Source organism: Denticeps clupeoides, chromosome 4 (genome assembly GCF_900700375.1).
Source record: "Denticeps clupeoides chromosome 4, fDenClu1.1, whole genome shotgun sequence".
Lineage (NCBI taxonomy): Eukaryota > Metazoa > Chordata > Actinopteri > Clupeiformes > Denticipitidae > Denticeps > Denticeps clupeoides.
The window spans coordinates 15,342,864-15,355,448 of record NC_041710.1 but is presented as its reverse complement, the minus strand read 5'-3'; the positions used below and the strand labels follow the sequence as shown (position 1 = coordinate 15,355,448).

Below are 12,585 nucleotides of genomic sequence, written 5' to 3'. Positions count from 1 at the left end.
TCACAATCTGGGTAGAAAATATGTTCTTAAAACAGTTTAGAATCCCTGGTTTTACATTCAACTAGATTAAACTATAGGCAAAAGAACATTTAGGTGTTTTTCTTTTATAAACATTTTTCTTTATTAGGTAAGTAAGTGATCTTGGATTTGCTGAAAAGGCAATGAATTAGGCTCTCTGAAGATCCATGCTCTGCATTCGTTCTTGAACTTAAGTAAATATTGTGCGTTTAAGTGCACCCCCTACCAATGTGTGGAATATCTGGATAAGATCAGGGAGTCTGGATTCTGGGAATTCCACAGTTGCTAGGGCTGGAACAGTGTTGCGGTTGTCTGTTGCTAGAAGCAGGCTGTATTCCCAGAGGCCTGTGATATAATAACATTAGCAAGAAAACATCATGTGAGGAAACATCAGCTAAGGCATAATTCTTGTCCCATTAGCTACCTATCTCCCTCTCCCTGTGGCTTTTTCTTCTGGTCATGACCTCTTTTCTAGATTCTTCAAGCTTTTTTTTTTTACTTTTTTCTTTCTTTCTACCTTTATTTCTATCTCTCTCTCTGTTTTGTGTTTCTGTTTGTGGAAGTTGGGGGACTGCCTCTAATGGCTTTTCCTGCAGCTTCTTAAATTTCACTGACACAAATCGCTCAGCCTGTCATCTCACATTGGCCAGCATTTCCTGCATCAGGCGGTGTTTCTTTCATTAAAGCCAGCGATCTGGGAGCAGATGCCTGGAGTCGGTTTATTAACCGACATAAGAGATGACGCAGCACTAATGTAAAGTATGCATTGGCGTGTGTTGGTTAAACAGGCATCCCAAAACAGGTGCCTTCAGTTGTAAATCCAGGGTGAGATGGAGGGGTCAGGTGAGGTGAAAGCAACGTGACTCCCCAGACCTCCCCACCACTCTCCTTCCTCTTTTACTCACTTACGGAATGCAGCAAGTCATGCAAGATGGCTGCAGAGGGGGTTTTTGCAAACGACGACTAGACAGAGCACATTGTAGATTTATTACTATGGCTAGTCACTTGCATTTAATACGAATTTGTAAGGTTAAAAGAAAGATTAAAAAACACAAGCCAATATATTACAGTATGATTTCAACTGGTTGCATGTGAATCAAATTTCAAAATCATGCCACACCTCAAACATCTTTTTTTTTTGTTATCTTTTGCAGTTACATTCATACACACCCATCTCTCACAGGCTTATAAGATAATGACATTTACATTTTTTGTCATAGATTTCCAGGTTCAATCCTTATAACAATGTCACGAAAACATGACTTTATATAAAACTTTTCTCCAGTTCTTTTTATACACAATTCCAGCACTTTTTTTTGCAATTATTTGCAATATTTCTCCAGCTGTATATTTATTATTAATTGATTTACAATTTTGTGACATGGTGAACATAGTGATTGAGATGAGAATAATAATAATAATAGCAATAATATTGCCATGACCCTTAATGTTGCAACACACAGCTCAATTGCAGACCAGTGTAAGACATTAATAATGTCTGACATGATTGATGCTCCTCACTGAGGACATAATACTGATTAAGCCTCTCTATAAGCGCCTGCTAAGCGTCTTGGCCCTTATGTATCTTTGCACCTGTTATGAACTGGCCCCTAGGGGAGGGGCACAAAGTGTGTCAGGCCATTAGCAAATGCTTAATCTGCAGGTCTTGCCTTTCTATGGAAGGAATTTTAGTCTGTGATCTGATGTCTCCCCAAGTCCAGGGTGCCACTGAGCATCAGTCACATTACATGCTTCATGGAGGTTTATGTACGGAACTACAACCCAATTCTATGTTGTGGCCAAATTGCATTGAGCTACTTGCCCTCCTGGCCATGAGCATATGGGGAGGGGGTTGTCTCTATGTAGAACCGGAGGTGTTCAGTGTTAATTTTATAATGGAAGTACAGACCATTTTGGCTAGAGTTAAAAGGGTTTTAGAAAGCCCTGGGCCACCACTAGTCAAAGTCAGACTTCTATTAAAAGCTAATGGGCGAGGGAGGGACAGACAGGAAGAGGAGGAGGTAGAAAAAAGCAGATGGGGCAGGAAACTTAAAAATAGAAGGAATTATGGAAAAATATACATGTCCATCAGCAGCTTAATTTCTATTTTAGGAAAAAAAATGTGGTGCTGCAGTTTGCTTGTGTGTGTCTGGACAGTCTGGTAATAAATGGAATTTAATGGCTCATTTCCAGATCTGGAAAAGTATGAAGTTTTTTACCTTTACCAGAAGGGAGGATTCAGATGAGAACCTTAAATTGGGCTATTTACCCTTAAATTGATGTCATATTGATATCAAGACATTGACATTTTCTGATATATTCTAAAATCTGTCATATATAAGTAGCTATAACAAAAGAGCACATTTCTATTTTAATGTGGACACGTTTGTTAAGCATTTTTGTTTTTCCTTTAGGGCCGCTGCTCCAGAGAGAATTGCAAGTACCTGCACCCTCCACCTCATTTGAAGACGCAGTTGGAGATCAATGGCAGGAATAATCTGATCCAGCAGAAGAACATGGTCATGCTGGCCCAGCAGATGCAGTTGGCCAATGCCATGATGCCTGGTGGCCAGCTTCAGCCCATGGTGGGTTCCCCCAGAATCAAACCATGTTGAGCATTTTTTAGATTGGAGTGAGGTGCTTTCAACAAAATCTGTTGCATTTCAACTTTCCTTTTTTTTTTATAATGCAGTGCTTCTTGCTTACTGGCTCAAATGGCTGTCACTTTTTTAGCCTTTAACCCTAAGAAAAAAAGACACAGACTGATGATGTATTTAGAATTAGCATCTTTATTAAGGTTTATTAATGAGTTAAATTTTCTTATTCTGTTGTGGTAATGTGGAAATTCAGGCAGTCAGAAATCTGTAATTCTGGCCACACAGTGAGTAAATAATGGACCTTGGAAGAACACAGTTGTCATCCTGTCCAGTTCCTCCATGTTTTGAAGTGCCACTCACTCCACAGTGATTCTAGAAACCTATGATGTGAGTAATTCTGAGTAGGCTACCTTCTGTGTGGGCACATGCTGTTGAGTCAGGTTGAGTGACTGATCTAGTCATTTTTAAAAATGGACAAGAACCAAAGCCTTTCAGCCAAAGATGCAGCTTATACAGCCTATGCCGAGATGCCCTGATCACTGTTTTCTGCAGTTCTCCTGCTTGTTTTAAACTTGGCTCTATACTGTGGAAACGTACCAGAGTCCAACTGTCATCTCCTGCGCTTCACAGCCAATGTTCTCCGTGACTCCAAGCCTTGCTGCCACCAATGCCAGTGCTGCTGCCGCCGCTGCAGCCTTTAACCCTTACCTGAACCCAGTGTCTCCGGGTCTGATGCCTGCAGAGATCCTCCCCAGCGCTCCTGTGCTGGTAACCAGTAGCCCCAGTGTCCCCCAGGTGCAGACCACCACCTCTGCTGCTGCCCAGAAACTTCTAAGGACAGACCGGCTCGAGGTATGTTTTCACAGAACAGCAGTTTATATTGTTATTGTGCAGATGTGCAGATCTTTATCGGAAAATTGATGCTGGACAGTCATTTAGAGTCCCAGTTTAGCATTTAGAGGTGTAAATGAGGGGTATGCTGCCCCCTGCTGTCCTGTACATGTCACGTCAATGGAGTGAAGCCAAAATGGAACCTTGCTGAAGTGGTGGCTGGCTTTTATCAAATCCCACAGGCTCCATGTTCACGTATTGACCAGGAAGGTGTGTGCAGCTGGAGGTGAGTTAATCTTGTGTCTGTGCACTTTCTAGGTGTGTCGCGAGTATCAACGAGGCAACTGCTCCCGTGGGGAGAATGACTGTCGGTTCGCCCACCCGGCCGACAGCACCATGATCGACACCAACGACAACACAGTGACCGTCTGCATGGACTACATCAAGGGCCGTTGCTCACGTGAGAAGTGCAAATACTTCCACCCCCCAGCCCACCTGCAGGCCAAGATCAAAGCCACCCAGCACCAGGTCAACCAAGCCTCTGCCGCAGCCGCTATGGTGAGTCCAGGGAACCAGAAACCTGTCCAATCCTACCCTGGCAATGGCACACATGAACAGGCTCACTGCTACCTCAGTAACAGAGTGCAATGTCAACACTGGTCTTTTGCCTTAGAAATGTTTCAGAAAGCCTTAGTCTGTACCCTCTAAATAATATACTTAATCCAATAGAGTCTTCATTGCTGTTTAGTATATCACCTCATCAGCCAAACACTTTTTAAAATTGCTGTTTGTTTTACTTCAATTCTATTTGGTCAAATAGTCAGAAAGCTAATATAATGTGATGATGACTAAGATGTGCACAGTGAGAATAGAAGTATATTGAATGTTTCTGTTAATAGATTGTGTATTTCAATCTGAAAAATCCCTTAAGGATTTAAGTGGGAAGAATGAAATGTGTTCTAATTGTTCCAGTAATGGACCTAATATGTTGTTTGACCTTCGTAGAACATAAATGTCTTCACTGTGCATGCCGTAGTCTTGTTATCCCCTTGTATATTGCATTCCAATGATTTGTTTTTTATTTGTTTTTTTCTCACCTACCGAAATGCACTGCTGCCCCCATGATGCACCTCTGCTTGCTGTTTATGTTAATGCGCTTGAACCCCATTGGCCCATTGCCATCATGTGCTCGCTGCCTGCTAATTAAGACTCAGTCGGCTGTCAAATCACTGAAGCGACCCCTCGAGGCAACCTTTGACCTGGTACTATGACCTTTCACCTTTTAGCTTGGCATGTTGCTTTGTTGTAGTATTAGTTTTTAACCAATGATAATTTGCAAGCATAGTTTTTTTATGACTATATGTTTTTCTTCCTGCTGCTATAATACCATTTTGTGTGATAAACTGATTGTTGGAAATTTCTGGATTTGTTTTAAGAAAATAAAAAGTCAATAGTCAATGTGTTGTCAATAAAATGACAAGATTTGAGTTAAATTGCAATCACTTCATCACACGTAGCCTGTTTCAAGCTGTGACAGGACTGTATTAGGCAAACTTTTCCTTAAAATGATGAGTGGTGGCATGGCCCCTGTGTATAAATGATGTGCCTAAGTGTTCCTTACACAACAGTGTGCATGCTCTTGCTATCTGTATCTGTAGAGTGCATGTCTAATTGGGGATGGGCCAGGCTAGCTATACTGGGGAGCAGAACTACACTTTCTGAGCTGTTTCATCCTAGCTACAGAATAACACAGGCCCATGGAGTTAGCAGTGCAGCTTGCTGACCCTACGCTTTCCTCCTGTCATATAAATTGCGTAATTAAACACATAAAGTTTATTTTTAGTGCAGTGCTTGCTTATGCTGCTCTAGGTCAGATGAAATGTATAACTATATACTTTTATTTTTCATGAAGCTTATACTGTAAAAGTTGACCAGTGAAAGCTCTGTATATAGTCACATGACTCTAGCTCTCCTGCTCTGCTTGTGAAGTAGTTGTGTAATGCTGCTGCTTGCTTGCTTGTTTGTTACAGAACTCAGTTGGTGTTTGTTCCCTGATGATAATTCTTTTCTTTTTCTTCTTCTCTCCTTTTTTTTCATTTATTCATTTATTTATTTGTTTTGCATCATTTTGTGTCCCCCGTCCTCTGACTCAACTGTTTGGGCAGGGAATCCCACACACTGTCATGCCACCCTTACCAAAGAGGCCGGCACTTGAAAAAACCAACGGTGCCACTACCATGTTTAACACTGGCATGCTCCAGTACCAACAGGCCCTGGCAAACATGCAGTTTCAGCAGCAAGCTGCTTTTATCCCTTCAGGTATGGTCTCCTGCCCTCTCCCAGTCCACATCCCTAACCTGTAACACCAGCGTGTCACGTCTGAGCTGTCCTTCAGAAAACTCAAGAAGAGGAATCAGGCACCCACACACAATTACGCTCCCCAGTTCACCTTTCCTTTAAATCTTCACGCTCCTGCTTAAAAGCACACTTTACCAAGCAGGCAGTTGCTGAATTTTTTGGGGAATTGAAACTGATTCTTAGGGTTGTGAACCTATGCAGGCTTTTTTCCATTCTTCCTTTCAATGTGCTTTCATTTTCTTTTTGCTTCCTTTGATAGTGTGTGAGGAAATGAAACTGATAGAATAGAGAAATGCACTGTGAACTCAGCAAATGCAGGGTGAACAAGGGAACCTGGATGATTAGGAGAGTTAATTCTAAAAACACATTAAAATGTTTGCTCGGGTGTGGTATGGCAGATTGCATTCACTTTTGTGTATGTTGACGTGTTTGAGTAAAGCCTCAAACATATGTATGAGTGTGGATCAAAGAAAAGCTCTCGAGTATAGTGAGTGTGGATCTGTGCTTTAGAAGACAGTTAGCTAGACTCAATAGTCAATAATTACTTTATCAATGCTATGTAATTGGAATGCTATGTAATTTGAAAAGCAGCTATGACTGTCATAATTTATGAATTTAAAATGAAGAGTTCCTAAAATTAGCTATGACTTTTCAAGCCTGCAGGGATTTTCATATTCCCCTAATCACACTGATGGTGAAGCATTTTCTCACTAATCATAAGTAGAATGTCATTCCCTGTAACGAAACAGTGTATTTCTTATTTAATTATTTTACTTTTTTATTATTATTTTACTCTAACAAACCTTGTGATGGGCTGTTTTGATTCTTCTCCCTTTCCAATCCACTTCCTTTTGCAATGCATGATGGACAGGCTCTATATTGTGCATGACACCTGCAGCAAGTGTTGGTAGGTTCCAGCCTCCTTTCTTGATTACCCCAGAGCTCGCATTTCATCAAAATCCACAGGCTGCACATGGCATGTTCTATCCCCAGATGCCTAAATCCTGTTCTTTGACTAATTATCTGGTTTTCGAAATTAGGTTTCCATGACATTGGCCTAGCAGTCTTTCAGACTCACCCATTTGCAAGTACACGTGGGTTTTGGTGATTTGCGAGTCAAATCGACCATTTCTTAAAAGTTATTTAATTATTTGTGTTTTTTTAGTACAAATATGTTTTCAGTTGCATTTGGTTAAAAAAATACAGGTGCTTAGAATTTGTATCACTATATCACTCTATGTAGCCCATATACCATATTTATGTTTTATTTATGTCCCCGATAGCATGTGCATAGTCTCACTTACCATTACTTTATGCTGAATGTTGTGGCTTCAACTCTCATTTCATACACAGATAACTCTCATCATACATGGCTTTGTGCTGGTGTAACCTGACTTTTACCGTACTGGCCCTATTCCTCTTACACACCTTTTCTCGTTGTGCTTCCCCACCTTTGTCCACTTTTGGCAACACTCCTCTATATGTTTTGCTTATATGATTTTCCCTCTGAAAAGTTCCCATGATGCACGGTGCTACGCCAGCCACTGTGTCTGCAGCAACCACATCTGCCACAAGTGTTCCCTTCGCAACCGCCACAGCCAATCAGGTTTGCTCTTTATGGCTTTATCTCTTTGTATACATTGAAGATCAGTGGATGCTAATGACTGCAGGGTTTGGGTTGGGGTTCTCCTACTTGTTGGCCTACACTTACCCATATGGGGGTCACCAAATATCAGAAAATGTTGAAGACATTAATATAAATCATAGGTTATAGTATTTTAATGGACATATACTGTACTGTTAAATTTTCTTGACCGAATAGTGAATTACCTTGTGGGCATATGGTGTTATAAACAGTGCGTAGGGTCCCTTGGAGGCCTCTTGTAGCTGAATGGTTTGACAGCATTTTAATGTTGCTCTTTGTCCTTTTTCATTTTGAGGACTGTTCCTTATCAAAGTTGACTACCAACGAATACATGCAATTGGTATGTATGAGGTAGTTTCGGAGTGCTGTTTTTTCTCAGAATATACTGTACAGTGTTTTGCACGGCTTCTTGTGTATCGCCACTTTATTGAAAGATTCTACTGTCAGTGCTCAGCGGTCAGTTCAGCATAAGTAAACCCAGCCACTACCTACTCTAGCACACATTGTGTGGCGGACCATACACCGAGCTTAATAAAAGAAGCACCTTTTATCAGCCATCTAAGTAAAAGGTGCAGGTCAACAAGCGGGAGGATTGGAATGTGCATGGGGAGCCACTGTCCTTCACACTCCCACCCCTAAAAGAGCTTTTAACAATTAATAAGCAGTTCTCTGTGGTTTTCTAATTCGCTCTTTTTGGTGTTTTAACAAAACCGCTCACATTTTTGTTTCTTCTTTTTTTCCCTTTCAGCTGTAATCTGTACTTTGGGGGGAATCTTGTTCTAAAGTGGCTAAAACTAAACTGTTTTGCAGTGTTTTTTATTGTTCATCCCAAGTGTTATGTGCAAGTTTGTCTATTGAAAGGCTCTTGTTCTGTCTCTTAGATTCCAATAATATCTGCAGATCATCTGACTAGTCATAAGTATTTGACTCAAATGTAGTTCCTGCCCAGAACAGTGAGTTTCTCTATATTTTTTACATTTATAATTCATTGCTGAATGCTAATGCTGAATTATGTATCAGTGTTTTTTTTTTTTACAAAATATGTGTTCACCTAGATGTTTTCAAATTAAGCTTCTAGGAACCTATTTATTATTGCTCTAGTGTAACCTTTTTTTCTTCATCTTTGCAGATCGGAGCAAAGTGTTTCACTGTACAGTCAAAGACTAGCGTTCACACCCATAATATTAAGAATGTCTCAAGCTGTACAGGAGAAGAGTTCACCTCTCAGCTAGACTCCAGTTACACTCTTGCATGCAAACATAGTGTACTGACTGGTGTCATTGCCATATACACACCACAAATACCACCGCCGGCCTCCACCTCAAAGTAACCTTCTAGCTGAGATGAAGAGGGCTTTGGAAATCACACTCTTTTGATAAACTGCAAAAAAATAATAATAATGATATAGGCACAAAGTATGACTCCATCAAAGTAGTGCTCAGAAATAGAATATTTGCACATACTCACCATTAAATGGTGAAAAAAAGAGGTGTCACTTCGAATACAACCACATCGACAGACCAAGACCATTATGTCTTATTCACTTTTTTTTAAAATTAATTTTATTATATGGTTTACAAAGTAGCACCTTAAATCTTAAAGGTGCATCTTAAATATTATTCGATTAAAAGGCACAAATAATAAGCAATTTTAGTAAGGTAATTAAGTTTGTGAAGTATTCCGCTCTTGCAGTTCTGGCTTTTCTAGTGAAATTAGATTGGAAAAATGGTCAGGATTAGACAAGACAGATGAATGTTCTGGGTTAGAGAAAAACACACACACACACACACACACACACACACAGTTAAACTTGTATTCAAGTTTGAAAGCACATCCAATCGAATATAATCTATCCTGGCCTATAGACTATACATCCTAAAATAGTGTTATATCAGCAGTGTTATTATGTTTACCGGAGGTCTATGTTTTTATGACTCTTGTTTTATACATAATTTCACAAATGTGTATGTTTTTTATATTCCTTGTGCCATTTCTTAATGTCCTTCATTTTATCAGTGAGTTGCCTTATAGCACTCTACACTCTCATTGAAACAGAGTTGCCTTTTCTCTTTCAAACCTTTTATTTTGTTCTGACTCATAACTTCCTTGAATGTTATTTATAATTCAAGGATGGATGTTCTATTGGTTCAGATTGATTTGTTGAATGGCCAGAGAGAGTGTACTTGTTTCAATGCTTTAAAAATGTATCTAAATTCTAAGAAGAATTTCCTAATTTTGGTCAATATTGCATTTGTTTTGCTTTACATGCCAAATGTATACATTTCCTTGAATTAATTATGCATTTTCTGGTATGCACAGTTCTGAGAATGGGACTGATATAACTTTTACCGGTTTAATTGCATAATCAAAAGGCACAGATTCAGGTCAGGAACATACTTTTATTTCCTGTTTCTGGCCATTCGGATGATTTTCCTGATTGTACTGTACCTCTCTCAAAGCCTTAGAGTACAGCCTGGGTTCAAGCCCACTCAAAATATTTTCTCAATCACAGTTCAACTGATAGACACCAATGATATTATATAATGTTATGGCTATTCATTTTTGGTTTTCCTTAATTACAATTAACATTTTTGTCCTATGTTTATTTGGACGTTTTGTTCAAAGGATATTACTTAAGGGTTTTATTATTTACTTTGAGAATTTCAGCCTTATTACGTTGTACTTGATAACATTGTAGAATTTAGATATCTGTAAATGTTCTGGAGTATCATTCACAAATACTCAAAATCAGTAAATATGTCATTTAGGATATACATTATTATTGCTTAAGGTTTTTATTTGTAGGATGTTTTTGTTGTTAGAATATGACATTTCTCCTTCTATGTTTAAATTTGTTGAACCAAGAATTTTTGATAATGATATCTTACAACAAGGAAAGCAAATAGTTAATATGTTGCTATGGCAACAATTCTGGCTGACAATATTTTAACAAAATTAATTTTGTATGTGTAACAAGTCTAGATCATGTTTTAATGTAGAATCGTGTACATGCAAGAGAAAAAATATTTTCTACTGTATCCATTTCAGAAAATTTAACTATTATTTTAATATTTCTAAATCCCTGAATGTCAGGCCAAAATGAGCAGCTTTTTCTCTGGGCTCCTGGGAAAAGTCATGAAAGTAACAGGAAGTGATGTCACTGAGCTTGGGCTTTAATGGCCCAAATAATGCTGCGTGTGGGTGAGCCATAACCTAAGGGACGAAGGTTGACTTTTTTTGCACTTCTGTATATAGTCAATAAAAAGAGGAAAGAAACGTGTATAATACTGAGATCTTATTTTGAATAAAAAAAAGTCTATCATTATAAGAAATTTTGCAAGGTTAATTTAAGAATTAGAATTACAGATCAGCTAACAAATTTGCTTGCTAAAGTGGCACTGTTTCTTCAGACCATCATATTTAAAAAAAAAAAAAGAAAAAAAAAAGACAAAAACAGCAAAAAGATAAAAGCTAGCAAAGTGTTTTGCCTATTTGATGCATGGCCTATATTATTTGTGGCCAGGAACCCACCCCCATTGAGATGAGCACAGATTCCCCATTGTACCTTCAGGGTGTCTGGTTTGGTGTTATCTCTTATAGATTACATCACCAGTCTTTACAGTAACACACAATTAAAAACATTATGTTCTAGTGTAGCTGTACATGACTGCATGCAAAATATAAAAAAGAATTGAAATACACAAAATAAATAGTTTATAAGGACACACTATATGTTTTACCAATGTACTATCATTATTGTGTTATAAGGATAGCAATTGGGTAAAAGGGTACCTTACTCGACTTACTGCATATTCATAAGCATAACATGATCTATATTTTTCAAAAATGTTAGTTTAAAAAAAGTAAAAGTACAAAAATGCCCCAAAAATATGCTTGCATAAAATGAAAGACATGAGACAGACACCACCAGTACATCTCACTGCTTCTGTTACCAGGCAACTGTGTGTTCAGCAGGTGAAGCGTGCCAGTGACATAAGTCAAAGCATTTTTTCCCTAAATGAATGTAACTCTTCACTTGGATCAAGGTCAAAGTTTTACTCACTTGAGTTTTGCTGCACAAGCGCTAATATACCAAAGCATCACTTTTCTCACTTAGCCAGTGCTGTCGTTGAAGCTGTCGTACAGTTTCTCTCATGCAGGTTATCCATGGATCCGTTTCTTTGCTGGACACACACTTGCGCCTGGCCGCTTAATGCTTTGTGTGTTTAGATGAGACTTACAGATTTGCTTGGATTTGCTGTAAAATAAATATTGTACTATGTTCTAAATTGTTTTAATGCATTTATTATTGCCATAATTGAATCTTGTTGTCATGATTAAAAATAAAAAATAAATAAATGTATTTGCTCTGAAACCACCATGTTTTGTACCCCCATGACAAGAAAGAATCTGACATCATGATTCTTGGTGTGACTTTGCCATTATAACTGAAAGTGAAATTGAGTGAAACTGGAAAAATAAAGTCTGAGATGGGACAAAATTCCAGCTAATAGCTATTATTAAAATGTTCTCCAACAAGTGCTTGAGCAATAACCACTAGTAACCTAGTGAAAAAATGAAGTGAAGCGATTGTCATTGTGAAACACTGCAGCACAGCACAAGGTGACACAACAAAATGTGTCGTCTGCTTTTAACCATCGCCCTTGGGCAGCCATGAAAGAAGCAGTGGGTTGGGGCAGTACTTTTCTCAGTGGCTTCGACAACTACCACAAATTGTAGTAGCATAGTAGCCAGAAAAGTCACAGGTTTAAACCCCACTTACTACCATTTTCCCTGACCAGGAAACCTAAACCTGAGTGGCTCAGGGATACAGTCCCTGTAACGACTGCTCAATGGTAAATGAGCATAATTGCTTTTTTCTTAATTATTCATATTTTGTCTCTTTGGTTTTGAAAATGTTCACTTAAAGTGTGACACAAAACACTGTTATGTTAAAATAACACGTGAACCGTGTCATTAGCATTATTGTAACAAGACATGGTGATTGATACATTTTCTTGGCCCATTAGGGCCATGTTTTTCAATTTTATATAGCATTATAAGCTTATATCACATGTATCCACCTGAACAGAATACATATTTCACATTCAGATTTCTTCCTGTTACACAACAATG

The 12,585-nt window shown here is 38.6% G+C and overlaps 1 protein-coding gene across 19 annotated transcripts in view; it reads left to right on the top strand.

The window, feature by feature from the left end:
• The window catches only part of LOC114789345 (muscleblind-like protein 1), a 36,794-nt gene extending 24,970 nt beyond the window's left edge, over nt 1-11,824 (top strand). For 6 of the 19 annotated variants that reach the window (XM_028978661.1, XM_028978660.1, XM_028978656.1 and 3 more), the window contains 10 exons: nt 2,433-2,603; nt 3,246-3,467; nt 3,765-4,004; nt 4,655-4,708; nt 5,603-5,765; nt 6,676-6,711; nt 7,319-7,410; nt 7,745-7,789; nt 8,331-8,402; nt 8,579-11,824. In XM_028978661.1, coding sequence (XP_028834494.1) covers nt 2,433-2,603; nt 3,246-3,467; nt 3,765-4,004; nt 4,655-4,708; nt 5,603-5,765; nt 6,676-6,711; nt 7,319-7,410; nt 7,745-7,789; nt 8,331-8,387 — 1,080 coding nt within the window. In that variant the 3' untranslated portion in view covers nt 8,388-8,402; nt 8,579-11,824. The remainder of the gene's footprint in view (nt 1-2,432; nt 2,604-3,245; nt 3,468-3,764; nt 4,005-4,654; nt 4,709-5,602; nt 5,766-6,675; nt 6,712-7,318; nt 7,411-7,744; nt 7,790-8,330; nt 8,403-8,578) is intronic. The other 13 variants (XM_028978664.1, XM_028978662.1, XM_028978667.1 and 10 more) reach the window with 13 other exon arrangements.
• The last annotated feature ends 761 nt before the right edge of the window (nt 11,825-12,585 follow it).